Here is a 25,133-nt window from a genome sequence, read left to right as displayed (position 1 = left end):
AAGAAAAGATCAAACAATCCACTGAAACCAAAACTAAAGACTTCTTGTTGTTCTCCTCTGCAAATTCCTATTGGTTATTTTGTTGTGTGCCAGCCTGTTCTATTTAAGATTGTATTTAAGATCACAAGCAAATGATTGTTCTGCTCAAGTAATGTTTTCTGTACCGTAGACAGCAACACAGAGTACAGCTGCTGTAGCTTGTCCCTTCACTCTGCATCCACTCTGTATCAGCAGCTCATTACCAGCCAGCCGGCTCTGCCAGCCTTACTCTGCAGTTGAAAGAGTCCTAGAGGTGCGTGGTAAGTGTCTTTTCTGTTTCCAACGTCTGGATCCACCCATCTGTAACTTAAACAAGGGTGGATTCACTACTTTGAATGCATATCCTTATTTATCATGAGCTCACACTGTACTTTTGAGGCTTATACATTAATCTCATTTTATGTTATAATAGTGATGTCACTCCCTGACCTCCCTGACTAAACCAACTAATCAAACAGAGTTTTGACTTTGAGAATTGTTTGATTAAGGTTTAGTTTTGCTGTGTTGAGCATAGAAGATGTGTAAGGTATAGGGATATAGTCTCGCTCTGGAGCATAATTGAGTACGCTCCAAATATTATAGCGCGCAGACTCAAAACTCATCACCCATGCAGGTGTTGCAACGTCTTTGTTAACCCATTCTGATTCTTGCTTAAGTTAACACTTGCTTCATGACATGCCTTCATGCCTGCCTTTCACAACACTCAGCCGCATCCTTCTAATTCTCCTCTAATCCAATTACTGGAGAAAAACATCTCAAATGTTTTTCTCTTTTTGCACGTTTGTGTTAATGCCTGAATGCATGCAAGTTGCATTCAAAATTGCAATTCTATTGGATGAGAATTTCCCTGGAAATTATTGTATCTCTGTCAAATATAAATCCAGCAAATGTAGTTGGTTTCTTTTCCATTTGGCGTACACTCATAGGGGGTGGGAGAGAATGAATACAGTCCTTGTTCAATTAGCTATTTATCCCAGATTTCACATAGATTTAGCTCGGGAGACACACACGCGCGCGCGAACACTCACACACACACACACACACACACACACACACACACACACAGACAATAGACAATACAAGATGTGCTTCAGGTTGCCTTTAGGTGTGGCCCTGTTTGTATTTCTTATGTGGTCAGGGCCAGCAGTGGCAGATTTGCTTAGGGTTGCTGTTGTCTGCTCTGTTTGCTTCACCTGTCCATCAGAGGCCCCTCCCTGTCTGCGCTGCCATCCTGCCTTCCCCTCACCTGAGCCAGCTGAAAAGGAAGCTGGGGCAAAGATAAGTCTTGATTGTGTTCAGCTGTCGGACAGAGCGGCACACGGGTCGACCGAACTCAGCTCACAAACAGGGAAGTCCGGTCCCACAGACGCCAAACACACCTCAGACACTTCAACCATACACTTCAGAGGCGAGGATGACATCCACAGCAGGTCAGCTGGCCCATCAGAGGGAGAGGGAGCAAGGCGTTGGCACCAACCAGCACGCGGTGAAGTTCTCCCAGCAGGACTACCAGGCTCTGCGCCAGCGTTGTCTGGAGAGGGGAACACTGTTCGAGGACGACTGTTTCCCAGCTGAGAGCAGATCTCTGGGCTACAATGAGCTGGGACCATATTCATCCAAGACCAGGGGCGTGGTCTGGAAGAGACCAACGGTATGAAACCCACTGAGAACCAGTCACACTAAAGACAATAAAAAAGTAACAGAATTAGTAATATTAAAATGTGTTATAGTTAAGGGATAAGGTAAGTGATGAGCTTGGCAGTGATTTGTCAGTGAGTATTGATTTTTTTTTTTTTACTCATCTGGTACTACAGTTATATTTTCCTCAAGTCATGACTTGTGGGTAAAAACAATTAAAAATATGAGTCATGCAGGACTGTTTTAATGGAAATGCCAAATCTCATCATTCTGACTCCTTGAGTCTAATCAGCGTGATCGCAGAAGCTGTTGATACTACATTGTGATCTGTCCGGACTTGCTCTGCTTTCTCTGAGATGACTTACGCTGAAGTCCTTTCTGTTCAACTTAAAGGGAAAATATTCCCCAAAGCAAAATTCATAACTTATTCCTTTGATCTTGGTCAGTGTGGTCTAGACTTGGCAGCATGAACAAGCTGGAAACAAAAGAGCCAAATCTCTTTTGATGATCATCAAGAGCCGAATCCTTCACCTGCCCCCTTGACAGTGAATGGGAGGCTGGCTTTGTGGGGATAGTGACAATGAAACAAAGGTCATCTGGATCTAAAAGCTCATGTAAAACAAACACTCTGCATGTCCACAATATCAGTCTTGAATGCATAGAGCAGCTCCAGCATTTCGCTGTTGTCGCTGTTGTTGAAAACCTCATAACTCCTATTTTTGTGATTTTAATTTGCACTTAAAAAACCCATTGGATAAACTAAAAAAAATGCATGATGGTCAAGCTGAAATGTTTGTGAAAAGTTTACATTTTGCAGGTAGAAGGTTTTCATGGGACAGCAACGATTTGTCTCTTGAGAACATCATGAATACATTACATCTTTACTTTAAACACACTCGTCATCTAATGGTATTTTCCGACTGTCAACTCAATGGTGTGCTAATTGGACAGTGCATCCATTTGCCATGATTTATTCATACCCAATTCTTCATTCAAAAATATTGATATTCAACCACTATTTCCTCCAGGTATCTAGTTGTACATGTGCTTAAGGAAGCACAAGTACAACTATAAATAAATATTTCTCCAAACGATTTTCAAATGGTCAAATTGTCAGCCCTTTTTTGTGCTCTTTATAGGAATTGTGTTCCGACCCAAAGTTCATCGATGATGGAGCCACAAGGACAGATATCTGCCAGGGTTCTCTGGGTAAGTGAGAGGAAAGAGACTGAATGAATGAATGAATGAATGAATGTGTGGGATGCCTCGGGTTTATAGAAGGGAACTGCTAATCACTCCACCAATTATGCCTTTAAGCTAAGTCAAATTGCAACATAAGAAATTATCACCAAGGGGTTTGCTAGCTCTTGCCAGTTGCTGCATTGGGTAATGTCGTGCACACCACACGTTTCCCAATCTCAGTGCATGCAGTCGTGCATCTGCTCTTACTGTTCAGGTGACTGCTGGCTCCTGGCTGCCATAGCCTCTCTGACTCTAGACCAGCGGATCCTGGGCCGTGTGGTGCCTCCTGGACAGAGTTTCACCGATGGTTATGCTGGGATATTTCACTTCCAGGTTAGACTAATCTCATCGCTAAAGCTAAATTATTCATGTGTTCATAAATGGAGTAGAGATTACCCTATGGACTATATTCTATCCTCAGTTCTGGCAGTATGGTGAGTGGGTGGATGTGGTGGTCGATGACCGCTTGCCCACCAGAGACGGGGAGCTGCTGTTCGTTCACTCAGCGGAGGGCTCCGAGTTTTGGAGCGCCCTGCTGGAGAAGGCCTACGCCAAGTATGGATTGGTCCTCTTAGTTTTTACTCAAAATCCAGTGCTACCATACACTGATATATATGTAAATACACGTACTGTAAGTGTAGTTGGTGAATAAATTTGATTGTTATTGCGATTCCTCTCTGTCTGATAGGGTGAATGGCTGCTATGAGGCCCTTGCAGGAGGAAGCACCACCGAGGGCTTTGAGGACTTCACAGGAGGAATCTCAGAAATGTACCAGCTGGACAAAGCTCCGCCACAGCTCTTCAAAATCATCCAGAGGGCTCTGGGGCTGGGCTCCCTGATGGGCTGCTCCATAGACGTAAATCTCATTTTCATACTGATTTGCATGCCGATTTGGCTAACAAACACACCATTCATAATAGATGGCTCTATGTCGGCAAACAGATCTAAAGTTTTGTCTCTGGTCCTGTCAGATCACCAGTGCCTATGAGACGGAGGCAGTTACAGCTCGCAAACTTGTGAAAGGACACGCATACTCTGTCACTGGTGCACAAGAGGTACATGCTTCATCTGTCGACTGGGTATTCATGTTAGTTGGGTTTCGCCAGTGCATTGTATGCAAAACGCATTGCCTGCTGTTGCTCTCTCCCCCAGGTTCATCTCCGGGGCAGGCCTGTTCAGCTGGTCCGCATCAGGAACCCGTGGGGTCAGGTGGAGTGGACCGGGCCGTGGAGTGATGGGTGAGTTCATCTGGTTCTGTATGCATAATCCATCAGCTTCTATTCGCAACTGTTAGCTTATTTGTCTCTCTGTCAGCAGAATATCTCAAAAACATATCTACAAATTTCCATGAAATTTGGTGGACAGATAGGCCTAAAGCCAAGGAAGCATTGATTCAATTTTGGCGATGATTTCTGCTATTAGATGATTATCATATTTTAGCCATAACTATGAAACTAACAAAGATAGAGACTTGATTTCAAATCCTAAGGGTTTGCAGGGTCAAGATATCAATTAATGTAACTTATAGGATAAGGAATAGTGATATGAATAGTGATAGGAATGATGTCTTTGGGTGTAACACCAAGTTTCAGAACTGTTCAGCATTGGCGGAGGTTTGCGCTCTCTCTCCTCTAACAATGTCTGTTTATCACAATTAGATCCAGTGAATGGAAATACGTCCGTGAAGATGAGAAACCAAAGCTGAATCACATTGCCGAGGACGGAGAGTTTTGGTAAATCCAGTCTCATAACTTTCAATGAATAACATTTACATTACATGTTACATTTTAGGCATTTAGCTGATGCTCTAATACAGAGCGACGAGAGTACCAGGGTCAGACCCACATTGCCCTGATAATATTCCTGTGACCATAGGATAATCATGTAAAAGAGAAGTGCTAGGAATCTATCTTTGTTGAAATTCAGCTCTAATTTGCCAGAAGAAGTGATTTTAAAAACGGTGTTGTGCTCCTCTCCTCTCCTCAGGATGTCCTACGCAGACTTTATCAGGCAGTTCTCCAAGCTGGAGATCTGTAATTTGACCCCGGACACACTGACGAGTGACGAGGTCGGCCACTGGAACCACTACCAGTACGCAGGGATGTGGAGGGTGGGCTCCACCGCTGGGGGCTGCCGCAATCACACAGGTAAAGCAGCTGCAGCTCGGTCAAATGCACTAACAACAAGCAGCTGTGTTACAGGAGGGTGAAGCGTGATACTTTTTGTGTTCCAGCGACGTTCTCCTCCAATCCCCAGTTTCTGGTGCGTCTGGAAGATGTGGACGATGACCCGCTGGATGGGGAGGACGGCTGCACCTTTCTGGTGGGGCTGATGCAGAGGGACGGGCGACGGAGCAGGAGGCTCGGCCGCGACCTTGAGACCATTGGTTTTGCCATCTATGAGGTGCTACAGAATTATTGGATATTTCACATGAGATCAATACTTTGCATTTGACATTTTTTTTTAAATCATCACAGATTGATCATCCTAAATTCTTTCCCTGTTTCTTTTTTTTATAGGTTCCTGAGAAGGTCTGTATTGTCTTATTTTTACATGCCAGTTTCAAATTCTAAATGCAGAAACAAAAACACCACAAATCACCATTGTTTAGTGTCTTATGATACGTCAGTGAAATCTTTGGTAGTTTTCTGAGATCTCAGTCATGAGGCTCTTCCCTTCCCTTCTTTTTGTTCCCTTCCTCTTCAGTACAAAGGTCAGAGCAATGTTCACCTGGGTCCGGACGTCCTCCTGCAGCAGAGAGCCGTGGCGATGAGCAGCAACTTTATCAACATGCGCGAGGTGTGTGACCGCTTCAGACTGCCGCCGGGAGAATACGTCATCGTTCCCTCAACCTTTCATCCTCACAAGAAAGGCAGCTTCATTCTCAGGATGTTCTCAGAGAAACAGGCCGCCACCAGGTGACTGTCATCTACTGATACTGCTTGTTATCTTCGATGCCAGATAGACCTCAGTGCCTGGGCTACAGCTGAGCTAATGCAGCCATCTAGTGGACAAAACTAAGTCAGCTCCTTGTCAGGGCCTCAGGTGTCAAGGGGTCAATCTCATAGAATTTGTAACGAGTTTCAATGTTCAGGATTCACAGTCACAGCTAACTTTGAATGTTATTTCACTGTTTTAGTCTAATGGAGGAAGACATTGATGCTGAAATCGAAGAGGTAAGAAAATCCACAGAATCAGATTGTATACATTAAATGTGAAATACCAAGTCTCTTTTTATTCATTTCCGTTCCTTTGTTTCCAATTTCACCTCAGTTTCACTCTATCTCTATAAAGCAACGTGCCACCAACCCACCACCTTTTTTTCACTGGTAAATTAATAACTTTGAAGGTGCTAAATCTACAGGCCAACTTCACAGATTGAGTGTGGTAAAAATATTAATATTTGTGTTTACATTACAAATATGATGTGAGGTGAGGTGGATTCAAGCAATTTCAATGGAAATGTCTGAAGTAAAGGTCCATGGAACTATCATTTGCATAAATCTATTGTACATTAATGTACCTTAATTTCAATATTCACAGATTACACAATGCACCCAAATCTAGAAAAAAACAAACAAAAAACACAATACTATTGTCTTTCATTCCCAGGTGGAAATATCTGAGAGTGATGTGGATCCTCATTTCAAATACCTCTTCAAGCAGGTTGCTGGCAATGTAAGTTTTTGTGGAGGAAAGTCAGAACTGACAATAAGGGATTTAACTGAACATTTTTTATCAGCAGGAACCTGGAATTACAACCGTAATTCAGGCAATAACATGCATTTCTCAAACAGGACTCGGAGGTATCCGTCTTTGAACTGGTTCAAATTTTGAACAAAATTGTCTCACAGAGTAAGTACACTAAACAGTTTTAATCATTCATACGTAGCCTTTCATTTTTCATGAAGTGAGGAATTTGTGTTAGCAATGTTACATCACTGTGTCTTCAGGGTCTGACATCAAGACGGATGGCTTCAGCCTGGAGACAGGTCGCCACATTGTCAATCTACTGGATGTATCCTTCTGGTTAAAACAGAAACTTTGCATAGCATACATACATAGATATATTTGTATATTATGGTGTATAAGGTACACACAGAAGATTTCTGGTTCCACAAAGAACCTTTCAGACCAAGGTTCTTTGAAGAACCATTTCTGCACTCTGCACTCACTTAGACACCTGCATTGTATTTTTGTTTATCTGCCCTTGTGTGGCCTCATTTGCAATTGCACAATATATACTATGGAGAGGTTTGGTTATTTTCTGCAGTTATGCCATCACCCACCATCCAATAACTAAGAAAAAGGTTCTTGAAAGGTTCTTTGTGGAACCAGAAATTGTTCTTCTATGGCATCACAGAACCATTTTCTGTTCCAGTTCGCACCTTGTATATATTGTATTGTGTATATTATATACAGTAAGTCATGCCTATATATGCCCTCCTGCATGTATAGTGTGGATAAATTATGGTATAGGAATGACTTATGTGTAATGTATGGGCATGTTATGTTCATATTGCACATATAACAATAGTAGCACTGAGTTTGATTTGTTTTGGGGTGTTGCTTTTTGTTTCCTTAGCTGACGAATGGGAGGGGGGGTCCAAGGAATTCATACATGTCATGTTGCTGCAGAATTTGTGGTGTAAAAATTGAAAACATATTAAATACAATGTTATAAAAAAAAGGAAACCTTAACACTCCAGTTATATTACTTTCTCACAACCTGTCGAGAGCTGGTTGTCTAAAGCCCGCAGGTTAATTTTTGAAGTATGACTTGAGAATAACCATTTAAAAGAAAAACCTTAACATTCTTCAGAAAGATGGAAGCGCTATGTTGGGACTGATGGAATTCCACAAGCTTTGGTGCAAAATCCAGAAATATCTGGTACGCTCTGATTTATGTGGTTTGAAATCAGTGTTGGTTGTTTTCATTTGCACCATAGAAGACCTGTTTGTCTCAGATCTAAGTGAGTGTTTGGTATGTACAGGACATCTTTAAGAGTCACGACTCGGACAACTCTGGCACCATGAGTTCCCATGAGATGAGAGGCGCCCTCACTGAAGCAGGTAACAAACATCACTGTTGGTATCATTATCACCGGTCACTATGTGAGCAAACTCACATATAGAAAATCCTCCAAATATCCCACGTTGGAAGTTGTTGGAATTATTTAATTTGTATAGTGATGTTGTTCATTCTTGCCTTACACACTCTGCTCATTCAGACTCCCTTCAGGCTTGTAAGATGATAGTAGCCCGGTCATCTGTTCATACTGTAGTAACATTGTGCTCCAAAAATAATATTTGATTCAAATTAAATTGATTTTTTTTTTTTTGGGCATCCTTAGTTGCAAAACTAACTGATCATACATACATTCAACAGGACAGCTTCAAGTATAATTTGTATAACATGAGATTCATGGATCATCTATTCCTTTCTGATATGGATCACATTTGGCTATTATTCATTCATTTCATGCAACAAAGAATGCCAGTAATTGACATACTCATTTTTCAAGTTATGAGACACACACTGGAAGAAGGCCTAAACATCTCTTCAGAACAATATCATTTTCTAGAGATAGGTCTGTTACTTGTGTTGTTTATTTTTACAGACTTTACAGTGCGTTATTGTTTACTAAGGGTTGTGATAACTCTGGAGCACAATGCACCTGACCAGTGTAGAGCCTGCTGGCGAGTAGAGCAGCATGTTGACCATCTACAGATAATGGTGTCAGTGACCTGTTAAGGATGTTACTGACAAGACTGGATAAACCAGTTTGGGGACTTATTCATATTCCATTAACCTTTGCCACAGGAGCAAAACAAACATGGGAGAGGCTGTGTAACATAACCCCATCCACTACCTGCCTCTTAATATGACACATGTGTAAAAATATATATATATCCCCAGGACTAGGCCTATGAAACTGGCCCTTCATGCTTATAGAAAATGATGCGTGGTGACTGTGTGTTTCTTCCAAAGGCTTCCATATCAACAGTGCGGTGCTGCAGGTCATTGTTTGTCGTTACGCCGACACCCAGTATGCCATAGACTTTGACTGCTTTGTTGGCTGCCTCATCAGACTGGAAATGCTCTTCAGTAAGTGTCATCAAAAGCACAGCGACCACTTGAACACATCCGATATCGATTTGTATCAGAGCTGAGCTGCCGGTCTTCTTTTGTGTCTCAACCAGAAATGTTTAAGACTCTGGACAGAGCTGACTCGGGCAAGATCGAGCTGGATATGCTGCAGGTGAGTGAGAAGAGAGAATAAACAAAGCTGCAGGTTAGTTGCCACTCCCAGCTTAGTGAGCTCACTTTGTTAAAGATGATTTTGTTCCCATTTGCAGTGGTTGTGCCTGGCAATCAACTAGCTCTGAAGACCAGACAAACAGGGATGCCTGTATGAATTCTGTGGAAGAAGATCTGAGTTTTGAAAGCTGCATAAATGTATCTATGTTTGCTGTCTTTATGTTAAAACTCATTTTCATATATCAAATAAAATAAAAACATTTCATATATACTTAACATATCAAAATGCAACAAATTGGGCAAGAAAGTATTTGTACATTTATATGACATTCATTCAAAATAGAATCTAAGTGGTCATAATGTATTTTGGATATATTTGCAAATATAGGAAGAAAATGTATTTCCAGTGTCCAAAATATACTATTTCAATGAATTTCTACATGTACAAAACCCATGTTTTGGCTAATTTTTGTATATTTTCAAACATATCTGTAAACATATTCTGAAGTACAGTATGTGTGAAATGTATTTTTTTGCAGTATGGGATCATTGTCTTTGTAGAACAACCCATTTGAATAAAAGATGAGTTGGTGCTTATGCTCTGCTCTATTGTTGCTACAATTTCTGTGTCAAATTAAACAAGATTTAAAAAAGAAACTATGACCTCTGGACTATTCATATTCATTGAAACACTGTAGTTCTCTTCCTGCCCATATGGGATCTCTCTCTCTTTCTTTCTCTCTCTCTCACTTCGCGCACGCACACACACACACACACACAAACACCTGCTGTCAGGCCCTTCATCCAGGTGAAGCAAGCCCTGCAACTCACCAACAAATCAAGGTTTGAGCAAAAAGGGTGGAGACAGGGTTTGAGCTGCATATAACACCTATAGCATCCTCGTCAACCTGCAGCCAGGACAGACACACACACACACACACACACACACACACACACACACACACACACACACACACACAGTTTTGTGGAGTGGAAAACCTTTTGTAGGCAGATAGCAGGTTTTACCCAGTTAACCATCTTTAAAATGTCTGGGGTTACGTCTAAGCTTCAACACGCCCGAGAAAGAGCGCAGGGGATCGGGTCCAACTCTCAAGCAGTGAAATACCTCAACCAGGACTTCGAGGCACTGAGGAGAAACTGTTTGGAGTGCGGAAAGCTGTTTGAGGATGAGTCCTTCGAGGCTTTGCCCTCATCCTTGGGTTTCGGACCAGATTCCAAAATAGTCCAAAGGATCACCTGGAAGAGACCCAAGGTGGGTGGATGGATGCTGAACTTGACAGGCTGCTTCGCGTGTGATTCCACTTTGTTCCCATACTGCAAAAATACATTACAAAAAATTGTATTATATATAGATGCAATTCGTTCGAAACACATTTTTAGACACTGGAAATACAGTATATCTGATCCACTCCAAATACATTTTGAATGAATGTCTCCTGTACAAGCACTTTTTCACTAATTGCTGTGCAGCCTTTTTTTAAACATATCTGTAAACATATTCTGAAGTATATGTGATTTTATTTTTTTTGTATGGGAAGTAACCCAAATAGGCTACACACAGGTTCTTGATTGACTGTAGTCTACTATTACTAATTACTATTAATTTATAATTGCCGCTGTTACCTGCTTATCAGCAAAGCAAATGGTACAGGTTTAATCTTGATCCTATCTGACATGCTGCTTTTTAAAATTTGCATTATGAAAAAAAAAAAAAAAACACAGCCTAAATTACTGGGTGTGAGGTGTGCAGCAAGCCCACAAGTTATATGGTTTTCCTGCATTGTGACCACACCCCAAAGAGCTAGGATCAGGACAGTATACACTTTATATATGAGTGCAGAAATGCACTGTTATGACACCAAGCAATACCTATTCACTGAAATTATTATTTTCTTATTTGTTTTTGTTTTTTGGTTAAAGATGCTAGCAGGACTGATATATGTCAAGGAGCTCTTTGTAAGACACACACACACACACACACACACACACACACTGATTTTAATGAACAAAGAATCCAAACACATACCAGCATCTCTCCATAATTTTGTAGGAAGAACATTCTGAAGTGTACAGCATAGACAATCTAAAAATATTTTCTTTACTTAATCGTCAAATTACATTAAAATACATTTTGATTTCACAATTAGACCTTGACAGTATTTTACAAAGCGTGCACACATTGCCGTCCACTTCGATTCCTAAATATTTGAATTTGCAGTGAGCAGATTTGAATAGACTGGCACACCGATGTGGTCAACGCATTTATTGACTCCACCTGTGATACAACTGTTTTGTCCTATGATCTGATCAGTGCTCAGTTTTGTCTCTGGAAGCGGTCTGGTGTCCCATCCATCCATCCATCCATCCAGTCTTTTGTTGGTGTTTTCATAACTTCACACACCGCTAAATAACTTGTAAATGCCTGTGCACTTAACTCTGAAAAGACAAGCGCGAACCTCCCTTGCACAATTGGAGATGGGTCATCATGATAACACAAATCAAGCATGTTAGAATCATCTATGAGTTATGTGACATTTCGGACAGGATTTCTCTTTTTCTAACAGTATTAACCAGTGTTCAGGCGACTGCTGGCTCCTGGCAGCCATCGCCTCCTTGACTCTCAACAAGCAGGTTTTTTCCCGGGTTGTCCCAAACAGCCAAAGCTTTGAAAAGGACTACGCTGGCATCTTTCACTTTGAGGTACTTCTCCGATAGAACGTCATCTACTGTCTTGAGATAGCAATACCACACACATACATCCTAATACGCCGTAGTCTCAAATGTCTCCTTTTAAGTGGCATAAACAGGCTTGATGATGCTCATTGCGTCTTCTCTGTGTGTTTTCAGTTCTGGCAGTATGGTGAGTGGGTGGATGTGGTGGTCGATGACCGCTTGCCCACCATAAATGGGAAGCTGGTGTTCGTTCACTCAGAGGACGGCTCGGAGTTTTGGAGCGCCCTGCTGGAGAAGGCCTACGCTAAGTATGGAAGAATGGACCATCAGGATCCCTTTCTATCTGTTTCTGTCTCTCCGTCTCGCATTGTCTCTCTGGTCCGCTCTGGTTTTTCACCGACAGCCTTTTTCCCTTTAGGCTGAATGGGCGCTACGAGGCCCTCCGTGGAGGTAGCACCACTGAGGCCTTTGAAGACTTCACCGGAGGCATCGCCGAGTCTCACAACCTGCGCAAAGGCCGACCCTCACCTTTTCAAAATCATCAGGAAGGCCCTGGACAGAGGCTCTCTCCTGGGATGCACCATTGAAGTTTGTTTGAATCTCTTGCTTCGGTCTCATGTATATTAGTATATTCTTTATCTCTGTGGTGGGGTCTGGTGGTATTTGCCTCACAAGCTCTCCTCTCCCTCCCAGATCACCAACTCTGCCGGCTCAGAATCTGTCACAAGTAATAATCTGGTGAAGGGCCAGGCCTACTCAGTGACTGGAGCAGAGCAGGTGAGGAACAGTCAACACTCAATCGTATGCTGCCATCTATATACACAACACACACAGGCCATCCAGGTACTAGTGGGGTCTCTTTTAGTGCCTGTTGGTGTTACAAAGTTGTTGATTCTTACCATTTTACAGCCAAATCTACAGTTGACATGGCTAACATCAACAGCACACAGTAGATGTTTAGGTTTGGTTTACTGACACTAAAAATATATGGTTTGGATGAGAATCTACAACGTGTTAGCTCTGCTTTTTCTTTTTCTTTTGCTTTACCATTTGTATTGAGTTTTTCTGGTTGCGACTAGTTGACACTTGCCTCTGTGTCCAGGTGGAGTGCAGTGGAGACGTGGTGCAACTGATCAGGGTTGGAAACCCCTAGGGTCGGAAGGAGTGGAATGGAGCCTGGAGTGACAAGTGAGTACTGCGCAAAGTTGGGGAGTGGTTTTTCATTACATGTAGTGTTGGGGCCTTCCTGGTGGTTTTGAAAAAATGAGGCCGGCCTTGCTCAAGTCGTTCTGAAGGGAAAAAGGGTTGCTGAAAGACCAGACCAGACTAGATCATTACATTTTGCGGTACCTTGGTGGTAGTTCAACTAAATTCAAATTTGGATAGTGGTTATTTTCGTATTTTCATTTACTTTTTTTGGTTTCATTTTGAGGTGTAATTAACTGTTGCAACTGCCAACTATTTTCGGTGATAAATTGAAAGAAGGGAAATGCATTTTTTTACTCGGGCAGCTGTCAGAGTCTGAGTGTTATAAATGCAGTGAACGGTTTATTTCAAATAAAATATGCTTTTCGTCAACATCCTAATCAGTGGTGTTTGTTGCAGCCATGAGATCTTGTATTATATTATGAGATTGCAGATGTATATATCACCATTATCACATAAAATAACACATACCCTTTGTTGGATGCCTCGCAGTAGGCTAAAAGAATTTTAAAGGGAACTAAATGTATTCAATCTATTTCTGCCGTTCACCTCAAGAACAACTAAAACATTCACACAGACACAAACACACATAGCCAGAGGAACAGCTGGTAAGAGTTTTAGAGGTTTTTCAGAGTTTTAGAGCTTAGCCTTGTGCCTGAGGTGTAGGTAGAGGAATGTGTGACATTCCATTGAGCGGTGCCATCTCTGTCCATGTATTTCAGCACAGTGCCAGAGCTTTAGTGGCTAACTACTTCTGATTGTCTGTACCTCCAAAAGTGAACCTATTTGTTTGTCTGTGTGAAAGACTATACAAGGAAAATTATGTTTCAGAGTTAAGTACAATGCTGTAGTTGCCTCTGCCATGTTCTAACTGGGAATGTATTTGCACTTTTTTTTTCTAGTTCTTCCGAGTGGAGATGTGTGAATGATGAAGACCGGGCCAGGCTAACTAACCGTTGTGAAGATGGAGAGTTCTGGTAAACCTTGGAGAAAATAGCTGCAGTATATTCCATCATCGGGCACACTATAGTGACTTCCTTAAAGGGATACTTTGACATTGAATTTTAGCCTGCTAGTTTTCTTCATCAGACTCATATTATGGGGTGCAAAGTCTGTATTTGTCCTTCAGTTATCCCCCAAACAACTTTTTATACTGGCAACCTAGCTTGGAGATACCTCTACACACTGCATTTACATGACATTTACATTTTGTGCAACTACCTGCTGCCCCCATCCAGCGATACTTACATTTTTTTAGGCTGACATAAATCTTTCTATAGTAAAATCATGGTCTACATCGTAGGTGTATGTTTAACCTAAATTGGGGAATACTGACATGCAGTTATTTGGTTAATAGATAAGCCAGTTAAAGAAGGATGTCATTTTCTGACTTCCTGCACCAGTTCTCTCGCCTGGAGATCTGTAGCCTCACCCCCGATGCGCTCACAGGCGATCAGTACAAGAAGTGGGCATTTTCAGAGTTCGAAGACACATGGAGAAAGGGTTCGACAGCCGGGGGCTGCAGGAACTATCCAGGCACTGATTCCCTACAGCTTAGAATCAACCACCAGATACACGTTTTATAGTTCCTCCAATAAAAGCCATTTTCTGACATGCCATGTAGAGCAGCCGCTGTAATTACTGTTGCCAACCTTTTGCCAATGCTTGCTCCTCCCTAGACACTTTCTGGATGAACCCCCAGTTTGTCATAGAGCTGGAAGAGGAAGATGATGACGCTGACGATGGTGAAGAGGGCTGCACCTTCCTTGTGGGCTTGATGCAGAAGAACAGCCGCCGTGTGAGGAAAATGGGGCAGAAGATGGAGGCCATCGGCTTTGCCATCTATAAGGTAAGGTGTTGGCTGTAAGATGATGTGATTTTGACCAAAAACAGAATGCATTACTCTTAATGTTAATGTTAGCGAATTGAAATGATGTGTGTAACATTTTGCACCCATTCTTACACTTGATTTTCTTTTTCTAGGTGCCTGAGGAGGTATGTATGAGAAGGGGCAGATACCTCATAGCTCAGCCGTTGGAGATCGCTCACATTCATTTCTTATGAATTCAAAACAAATGGCTGAAAGGTCTTCTTTTTTCAGTCCTCAAAATTGCCTCAAATTGTCATGCAGGTATTTACAGGGAAAAAGGAGAGGCCAGAAAGAGTTAGTTCTTCCTCGATAAATTGAAGTGCAGTTTCATCATGAGAAATGTTATCATCGTAGCCTTCAAAATGGCTGTATAACATATGACTCCTTGTTTTTCAGAGAGATTGATGACCCTGTAGACTGTCATGTTGAGCAGGTAAAATCTTAGCCTTAAAAGTGCCCTATTTCAGAATGATTAGTAATTGATTAATATTGCAGTACTTTGAAAAGATGAAAATACTGATTTTTTTGCCACCTTCAGACTAAAGTGGATGAGGATCTCGATGACAAATTCAAGGTTTTTTTTTAAAAAGTAGCTGGACAAGTCAGTATGCTACAGCTTTGATACATACTCGTATTCAAACAACTACACACTGCATCATACAAAGTCTCTCATTATTCTTCTATGATTTAGAAAGTGTTTGTGTTATATGTTCCTTAGGATGTGGCGATATCTGCATTCGAGCTACAAGGAGTGCTCAACAAATTGGTGATGAATCGTACGGGAAATTATATCTTTTTCTTCTGCCAGATCATGTGCTCATAATATAACAAAATCTATTTATTCCTGTGTGTCATTTTCAGGAGGTACCATCAAAACCAGTGGGTTTAGCCTGACGACTTGCCGCAACATGGTCAATCTTCTGGATGTATCCTTTCCACTTGTCTTCCCTCTCACAGTTCTTTGATGTGGAGCATTTTGACATTTTCCTTGACATTCTCTTCACAGAAAGATATTAGTGGCAAACTGGGACTGGCAGAATCCTTTAAGATCCTGTGGACTAAGATTATGAAATTCCTGGTGTGTTCCGCTTTTGTTTGTACTGACATTAACATAGCTCCCTAGCAGCCACTCAGTAGGTTGGAGATAACACAGTAGTAAGTGAATAGGGTGTTATGAGTGTCAGAGCAGATGATGAATCCGTGCATCATGTGGCTGTAGGACTATAGTAGTGTTTTGGGCTCTCCTACAGAAACGGTTCAGAGACGCGAGAGAGACGCGGATAACAGCGGCTGTATGAGTTCTTCTGAGATGCGCATGGCAGTGGAGGCTGCTGGTGAGAACTCGATTTCATGAATATCGTTATTTCTCCACAGAATCCTCTGTAACCATTGACTGACTTGACTGACATTTGAAACCTGTTACGAACACAGGAGGGACCCAAACGCAGGACACGGACAGGGTGGTGTTGGTGAGGAAAAAGGTTTTATTGTAAAGGAGGATCTGGATGAGTGGCAGCAGGGGTGAGTGATGGTGAGGAGGAGCGGGGCTTGGCGTGAGCGTGGGATGAGGGGAAGCGTGGCAGGCAGGTGTAGCTTGGAGGCTAGGAGGTTGCTAGCAGGCAGGCAGGGAGACAAGCAGGAAGACAGGCAGGCGGGTGATGGTCCTGGGACACAAGAGAGGCTGGTTAGTAACATGAAACACGAAGAGACAAGATCACTAGGAGTTCAAACTAAATTGGCCTGGAAGCGTATCTACCACTGAAGTTGAAACAACAATCTGGCGAAGAATGGTTGAAGAGCCGGGGTAGATATACTACAGGCTGATGAATTGATGAGAGGCAGGTGAGCAGACTGGGAGAGGTGATCAGCCGATTGCAGACAGGTGTGCAGGATGAGCAGAGCCGGGAGCCAGGAGAACGAGGAAAGGGAGACCACGCCAATACACACACAAACAAAACATAGACAGAGAGAGACAGACAGGGGAGCACTGGGAACACAGGGAAGGGGAAACACAAGGAAACACTAGGGAATCTTCTGGGGGCACGGCCACGGCCGTAACAAAAACAATCACATGAAACTTTCACTGCACCGAAAAAATACTTAATGTACATCACAGCTTCTATATAGTTTGTGTAGTGTTTGTATTACTTTGCTGGCTTTTCTTGCCCTCGTCTTTCTCTCAATTGTGTGCTGTGCCCTGCATCTTTGAGCAATTTTCTCTCATCTTTTAGCCATTCTCTCTTCAGTTCCTCTTGCTGATTTTTTTTGGCAGGATTCTCTCTCAACAACCCCCTGCACCAGGTAGTTGTGGCCCGCTCAAGCGAACCAAACCTCACCATTGATTTTGACAACTTTTTGGGCAGCCTGATCCGCTTGGAGTCTCTCTTCAGTGAGTTTTTTCCCTCATGTCCAGATATTTAGACTAGAGATATGCAGATGTATAAAGATGCAGGGGTCTGATGTTTACTCAATTTACAACAGACATCTTCAAGACTCTGGTGAGATAGAGTTGAACTTGACGGAGGTAAGAACCCACAAGTGATAATGACAAAAAATGTGCAGTGATGAGATTAAATCACAGTGATTCATGTTCTTGTGTTTTATCCACAGTGGCTGAATGTGTCGATGGTGTAGAGGAACTCCGACAAACAGCTACAGCTGAAGACTCAGGACTTGATATACACTTTTATGCAGAGTCATGTGTATGTTGTGTATCACTTGATCAAGGGATACTGAGGGGTATTCCAGAAAGACGGTTTAAGAAATCCTAAACTAAATCCTGAATTCTGACTTGAGTGAGCTAGACACGGCATAGCGGGAATTTTCGGTTCCAGAACAACTGATTCAGATTTCAGTGATCGGGCTTGATCAACTCCGGATAGGTTGATACTGAACTATGCGCGTTCACGGTGAACTTATAAAGCCATCCTCAATCGAGGACTGAAAATAGGATTAATGATGGATTCAGAGGCGACAAGCAGAGCAGAGCGTCATATTTCACTCCAGTCGAACATGAAATATTAATGACAGCTTACAGTGAATTTCAGCATATTTTCAAAATACAAAATAAAACACACCAGCAACACTTGCGAGACTTGGCATGTCAAAAAATTGTAGATGGAGTTAATGCGTGAGTTAACTATCACGTTTAATGTTTTAGTCATTCAACATTTAACAGACCTCTGTAAACTAATGTTTAATAGGAAGGATGCAACATATTGCCTGAATTGTACACTCTTAATGACTTTTTTATATATTTAATTGAGGTGTAATCCAGGCGGCATGAAATGCACTTGGCAACAAATTAAAAAAAAAAAAGAATAACAACATAATTCAAACTCGTAGGATTTTATTTGCTTATAACTACTTCACTTTCTTAATAGTAGCTTAAATGTAGGCCTAGACGTATTTCACTTCCACTCTGTAGCTAATTGGAAGAAGGCTGAGGCCCGTAAAACAGGTGAGGGTCCCAGCACCACCTTTCACAGCAGCAGAGGAGCTGGCCCTCACTCTGACAGTGATAACTGATGGCATGAAGGAGCTCATCAGAGCAACTACCCCCAGGACACACGCGCCTATATAAAGGGTAGGTTTATCACATTCATAATTAATATTTATCTCTTATCTCTATCTACAATGTTATACAGAGAGCTTCCAGTAGCGAAAAAACGAAGGGCAATGCATAACGTTTGTACAGAGGTGAGGGGGAAATGTGAGGCTGAAGAAGGCTATTCAGATAAATTGACTCTTTTAAAGCGGTAACGCTCGCGATGATATGCTACAGGTGGCTGTCATAAAATATATTGCGGCCGGTTACCCTCTCTCGACGTAAAGCCCTGCAAATAATTTGAGCTTCCATGTCGACGGGATCTTCCATGACAGGTTTGAATTCTGAGTTAACAGATCTGGATAACTTGCCAATCCTGCTTTCTGGAATACCCCTCTGATCTTGATTCCTTTATGACTGTTTGTTGTTATATCCCAATTTGAAGGAAAATAAACCACAAATCAAGCACAAATAAAGGTCTCTGGTTATTTCATTATTCAATGAAGAAAATATCCATTTTATATTTATTTCGATGCAAGCTGGGGTTTTGAGGCCAATCAGTAGGGTTTGTTTCGGAGTGAAAAAAGGGCTGGGACTGAGTCTACACCTACTCTGCACTCACAATTTGAGGAGGACCATAGTATTTTTTTCTCTTTTTTGTGAATAAATAAATTGCATTGGCTAAAGTAATCGGTTTTAGTAGAACTTGATTGGAAAGAAAAAACAAAACACATCTTTGACAATGGAATCAAAGGACATTTATCTATTTTATGCTTTTCTATGTTTCTATTAAAGTTGGACTCTTCCTTTTTAGCAATTAATATGTGGAGTGTTAATTTTAGGATAGACCTTGGAAGCAATATGTAATGTTTTTGAGCAGATGACATTTTGAAGCTTCTGCTCTTGAAAGACACTATGCAATGGTGAGATCTAAATCTCATAAGAAAGTTTCTTTTGATCAACACTTTATAGTGACTATTGGTACCCAATAGCGCAGTGGTTCTCAATCCTGGTCCTCAGGACTCAGAGCCTTGCTGTTTTCATTCTAGCCATCTAATCAGGGACTGATTTACATCTGGGACACCAGGTGAATGTAATTAACCAGCTGGTAGAATAGAAAACCAGCAGGGCTTTGGATCCTGAGGACCAGGGTTGAGAGCCACTGCAAGCATAAGGTCTCACTTTTCTTGTGTAGACAGATAAAACCTTTCAACACATCTGCACCCTGTCTGCCCACTTGTCCTCCCTTTTACCATATAAGGCTGTTGAAATACGTCTCGGGTGCAGTTGAGTTAAATATGTGGACAGATTTGTTTTCCATATAAGGGTGTTATCTGCCGCTCCCACCCCTGACTGGCTCCAGCTTACCTGGGTCTTTTTTTTTTTTTTTTTTTTTTTTTTACCTGAAACGGAAAGTCTTACTGTTATCTAATTGAATAAGATGGAGTGGTAAACAGAAACTACTGTATCGTGAAAGGCAGTGAGGCGCATATATCCTTTGCATTTAGGTTTCAAATGTAAAGTCGAAGTGGGTAAATACAAACACTGAAGCTGCTGTAGTCGTTCACACCTGAGGAGAGGGGGCGGATCTACTTTTGGAGGTGTGCTCACTCTCCATGCCTCCTCCCACTTGACTCTGCTTACTTTCCTTCCTTCAGACCCTTCAGCTCTCCACTGCAGCAGTTCACTATTTTGCTCTCCTGCCTGTTTGCTTCACACACTAAAAATGGTGAGTATCTCATGAGTAATTCAGTTGTGTTGGTTATCAATTTCTTGTTTGTGTTTTGAGTGGTTCACATTAAGTATAATTTAAAGAACATGCCACTTTTAAGTCACATACTCTCAAATCTACAGTCTATTAAAGAAATGGGTGATCTTCCTGGAGCCCGGGTTTATATATATGTATCCTGAGTGTGAGGTCTTGGTTTGATGTTTTCTTTGGGGAAATGTTTTGTTGGTGAATTTGGTGTTTGAAAGAGCTTGTTCAAAATATGGTTTTACTCTAAAATGGAGGGAGCTTTTTCCTTGCTTCAAACTTGTTCTTGTAGAATGCCTCAGGGCGGTCTCTCTTGTGCTAACTTGTTCCACACTGACTGGAATGTGACAGAGCAAAGGCCTTCAACACTCAGACACGCCTGTGGAATGTCACTCTTACAGACCTGGGAGGATTTTTATACCTTGAATGGCATAATCCACAGCAGTGCAGCTTTTGTAATTCCAGTTTTGATACAGAGAATTTTTTTTTCATGTGGAAAACAACTGAGATACTAGCACTAAGAATGAGAACCTCCAGTAAGAAGAAAGTAAACTCTTGCTGTTTCCATAATGTCCAAGGCACTCTAATAAGGAAGGAAGAGGCTTAAACCTTTGAATCTAAAAAGTTGTTATTGTCATGGCTTAGAATCATGTTTTGACCCTAAGGTCTTGATCAGATGCAGACTTGACTTGAGCCAGATCAGAGACAGATCAGACTTGACTTGAGCTGTCAGTACTAACACAAAAGGCAACCACTTGTTTCTACTCTACAAATTCAGTATGGTATTATCTTATGACCATTAAAAATGGAAAATCGTATGCTTGTATGTAGCACTGTGTTATGTCACCCCAAGGCAACAACTGCATATTGTTTAACTACTTTTTAATATTAGTACTTCACACACTCATCCTGAGTCAACCCAGCCTTCTTTTTTTTTCTTTTATATTTTGCTAGTTTTCCTTTTTTTTTTTTTTTTTTTTTTTTTATGAGTTTCAAAGAGAGACAGGAAAGACTAGGAGAGAGCAGGGGATGACATGCAACAAAGTTCCTGGGCCAGATTTGAACCCAGGATGTCAGGTTTAGCCTACATGGCACACGCGTTATTAGACCACTGAGTCACCTAGGAGGCCTTGCCCTTCTTTTTTTTTTTTTTTTTACCCCACACCCACAGGGGTGTGGGGTAATTATTATATTTTTCGTCTGTGTTTTAGCCGTTGAGCTGATGCTCTTATCCAGAGCAACTTTACAAGGAGTGGAACATTAGAATAATTTGAAACTGATTTGAGCAAGGGTCATGGCTTCCAACAATAGATCTAATAAAATATTCCTATGACCTGAGGATGATCATGTATGACATAGAACTTTAAATAAATAAGAGCAGTGCACTATTTTCTCTATCAGTTACACAAACCTAGTACAGTTCAATTTGATAAAAAGCAACAGATTACAAAGTAGTCACATGTAACATTTTGTGTGGTCTTGAAACAGGCATCTGGAGTACGGGTCTCCGATGAAGTCATGGAACTGTTTAAGAAGATGCGAGTACATCACTCCGGAGATGATTACCAAGAACATTCAAAGTTTGTGGTCTTAAAGATCGATGATGGCAAGATTATTGTGGATGAAGAGCATAATCTCAAAGTGAAAGATCTCAAGGGAGATGACAATGTCTACAAGACGCTTACCAGCCACCTGCCCAAGAAGCAATGTTGCTACGCTCTCTATGACTGCTGCTATGAGACCAAGGAAACTGCAAAAGACGACTTGGTCTTCATCATGTGGTAGGCCCGTGTTACAGTTGAAGCATCAATATGTTTTGCAGCTGAATGCACATGTGATGGCATAGACTGTAGAGGAACAGCAATATAATCATGGAAAACTAGATTTCTAAATGTCTTGAACTGCCAATCGGCTGCAAACTGAATGATAAAAGGCAACAATTATTTCTAGAACATCAATTTCATATCTGTGGCAATTTTCACATGCATAATGCCTACCTTATGCTGAGGATAAATTGTCCTGATCCTAGTCCTGTGTGTGGCAGTTATGATGAATAAAGACCTTAATGCGGGGCACTTGACTGATAATTTCTTTTCATATCAGGGCTCCTCAAGATGCGCCAATCAAACAGAGAATGGTCTATGCTAGCTCATACACAGCCTTCAAGAAAGCCTTACCAGGTGAGAGATTTTTTGTTTTTTTCAGATTTTGTCTTGTTCATTTAAGATTCTTTTAGACTTCACTTGTATCATATTTTAGATCCTTACATCTACTGAGGAATTGGTCATGGACTAGGACTGTCAAATTAATAACTGACCATAAACAATTCCACCTCAAAGCCATAAACCATAAAACAAGACTAGTACCTGCTATCAAGATATAATGCTGCTCCATAGGTAATGAATGGAAGACTTATTTTTAATGTTTTTTTTAATACAAATGAGCTGGACTCAATGTCCGACGAATCAGCTCTGAACCAGTAAATGTACCCTTACACTAGAAAACCCCCCTGGGTTTTCTCAGTCAGTGTTACCTTCTTTACAAATTAATTCTTTGTGGAGAAGCTCCACATTTTACATCTTAATGATATCACAGGTCCACATCTTAGTTCGCTGCATTTTAGCTGTGGGAGAGAGCTGTGCAAATATTGATTGGACTTTCCTAGACAACAGAGATGACCTGTCAGTTCAAATTGAGTGGTTTTCCTCTTTTTAATTCCTGTTATGTTCTTTTCAGGCATCAAACATGAGTGGCAGATAAATGATGATTCCGACATCTGTGACGAACATTGTCTTCTTGAGAAACTGGGACCAAAAGGAATGGTCAGGGTCCTGGAGGGGAAAGAGTTGTTTGGCATCCACCATCACGACCATGACCACTAACTTCCTGTTTTGTCTTTCAGATAAAAGAATTGGGCAGATAAAAGTAACGTTTCTAAATGAAATCTTCCTTCTTGGATTGCTTGAACCAGCAAAGTCCTTTCAGAGATGGAACAGGACTAAAGGGAAGGGTTGGGCTCTGGATAGCGCTAGATTCCTGTAACACAAAACCCCTAATGTTTGTGTCCTACTAAACTGTCCAATCACACTGGTTTGGTTATGAAATGTGTCTTGTTCAGATGAATTATATTCATCCTTTGTAGTCAACCCATAGTTTATATTCTACTTTCTCTCTTTCTCTCTAACTTTACTTAGCAGTACATTGTAAACTTTTCAAATGATCCATTTTTATAAACATGCATCCTTTGTGCAACCCTACATATTCCTATATACACCATTTCATGTCTTCCTGTTCAGTGCCATTTTGGTTTGATAGAAAACCAAGTGGTGAAGAATGTGACTTGTTCATTACAACTATTATAATCAATGAAATATTAGAACAACGCCTTACCTAGTCAAAATGGCTGGACCTGTGAGTTTGAGATTTGAATTTGGTCCCTAGACAATTGCATTATGTACTTTAATTAAACTATAATGGACACTTGTATGTACCTGCTGCCACCTTCGTGGAAAAGGTTTCACTGCAATTTCATCTATCACTGTTACAATCAATCAACTGTCTGCTGTCCAATAAACCATCTATCCCATGCAACCAACAATTTCTCAGTTATACTCTGGTGTGTATGTGTGTGTGTGTGTGTGTGTGTGTGTGTGTGTGTGTTTCAGCAATTTTAGGATGTTCTTAGAATTCAATGTCAAAATTATCAAATTAGTGAAATCAGCTGGTGTAGAGTTTTGCTAGGGCGATGAGAAATTAAGCAGGTAGTTTCTGGCAGAAGGTCACTCCACCAATCAACTATCAACAGAAGAAATGAAAGATTCAACAGAGAACCTCACAACACTGTGCTTAAACCAGCTGCTGTGTTGTCCTGTGTTATTGCATCGAATCTCTATTAAAAAAGAATGGCGTTTCACCCAACGACGACGAGACTTTCAAGCAGTCTTCAACGTCTTCCAGTAAAGACAAAAAAAAAAAGAAAAAAAAGTGAAGAGTAGGCTATAGGTGGCGGCACGCCCAGTAGGAAACAGTAGTAGGTTACAACCAAACACACTCTAATGGGACAAAACCACCTGGAAAATGTCGGCTGTGTTAGCACTAATTACATTTTAAATCAACTTGCATTTAATTTATGTCCCTGCATTTAGCTTACTTCCACATTTGAGTGCCACAGAAAATGTTAGTCAAGGTTACAGTAGCCGACTAAGCTAGTAAATAATTCGATACAATTCTGTCGTTTCTGTTTACTGACATGCAAAGGTAAATAAATCCCATTAGATTTGCTTGCAGTGCGTTTGAAAAATGAAATTCATAACAGCTTACCTGCTAATGAAGTAGAAAGAGGATCGGCAGAGCAAAAGTCGTTTGGCCTGAAGGGAACGACTCCAGCTCGTCGTTGCTGACAGAGCAACGTTTAAGGCAGGCTGCTGACATTATGGCTTTAACGGTTGTAACGATGAACTTTATTGAAAACGATGTGACGCGGTCTCACAAAATATGCTCCTCGTTGGTCGCAGTGTCGCGTTTGTCCAGCAGATGTCGCGGTTAGACCCTGTTTTCAATTTAGCATGTAGCTGAATGGTAGATTGCGCCTTTGAGCCCTGGATAGTCTGCACATCGTCTGCAGACAATTCATCAAGTAGAGTCTATAATTCAGACACCTGCATGTCTTTGGACTGTGGGAGGAAACCCAGGCAAACACAATGAGACCATGAATAGGCAGGGGATCTGAAGCCGGGGCAGAGGGGCAGTGGAAGAGGAGTGATGTGGCCCCTACCATTTTATAGGGTTTATTATGCTCACCCTGATTGGCTGAGCATGTGTCTGCTCTTGCAAAATGACGAGATTTTTTTTTAAGAACCCTATGTGTCCAATTGGCTT

The 25,133-nt window shown here is 41.4% G+C and overlaps 2 protein-coding genes and 1 pseudogene across 2 annotated transcripts; all 3 read left to right on the top strand.

Annotated features, from left to right (window-relative positions):
* Window positions 1-1,284: 1,284 nt before the first annotated feature.
* Window positions 1,285-9,567, top strand: LOC139910609 (calpain-2 catalytic subunit-like). The gene is made up of 21 exons (XM_071897937.2): window positions 1,285-1,690; window positions 2,817-2,886; window positions 3,134-3,252; window positions 3,341-3,474; window positions 3,608-3,776; window positions 3,892-3,975; window positions 4,073-4,158; window positions 4,579-4,653; window positions 4,907-5,067; window positions 5,154-5,323; window positions 5,440-5,451; window positions 5,627-5,838; window positions 6,060-6,096; window positions 6,533-6,598; window positions 6,718-6,775; window positions 6,874-6,938; window positions 7,743-7,811; window positions 7,915-7,993; window positions 8,913-9,029; window positions 9,125-9,183; window positions 9,281-9,567. The coding sequence occupies exons 1-21, from the start codon at window positions 1,454-1,456 to the stop codon at window positions 9,302-9,304; spliced, it is 2,103 nt and encodes a 700-aa protein (XP_071754038.2). The 5' UTR covers window positions 1,285-1,453; the 3' UTR covers window positions 9,305-9,567.
* A 660-nt stretch (window positions 9,568-10,227) lies between these two features.
* LOC139910671 (calpain-2 catalytic subunit-like) lies at window positions 10,228-17,586 on the top strand (annotated as a pseudogene).
* A 2,484-nt stretch (window positions 17,587-20,070) lies between these two features.
* On the top strand, window positions 20,071-23,853 carry cfl1l (cofilin 1 (non-muscle), like). The gene is made up of 4 exons (XM_071898011.2): window positions 20,071-20,228; window positions 21,744-22,036; window positions 22,359-22,435; window positions 22,992-23,853. The coding sequence occupies exons 1-4, from the start codon at window positions 20,226-20,228 to the stop codon at window positions 23,135-23,137; spliced, it is 519 nt and encodes a 172-aa protein (XP_071754112.1). The 5' UTR covers window positions 20,071-20,225; the 3' UTR covers window positions 23,138-23,853.
* Window positions 23,854-25,133: the final 1,280 nt, after the last annotated feature.

Source organism: Centroberyx gerrardi, chromosome 15 (assembly GCF_048128805.1).
Source record: "Centroberyx gerrardi isolate f3 chromosome 15, fCenGer3.hap1.cur.20231027, whole genome shotgun sequence".
Lineage (NCBI taxonomy): Eukaryota > Metazoa > Chordata > Actinopteri > Beryciformes > Berycidae > Centroberyx > Centroberyx gerrardi.
This window is presented reverse-complemented; position numbering and strand designations above follow the sequence as displayed.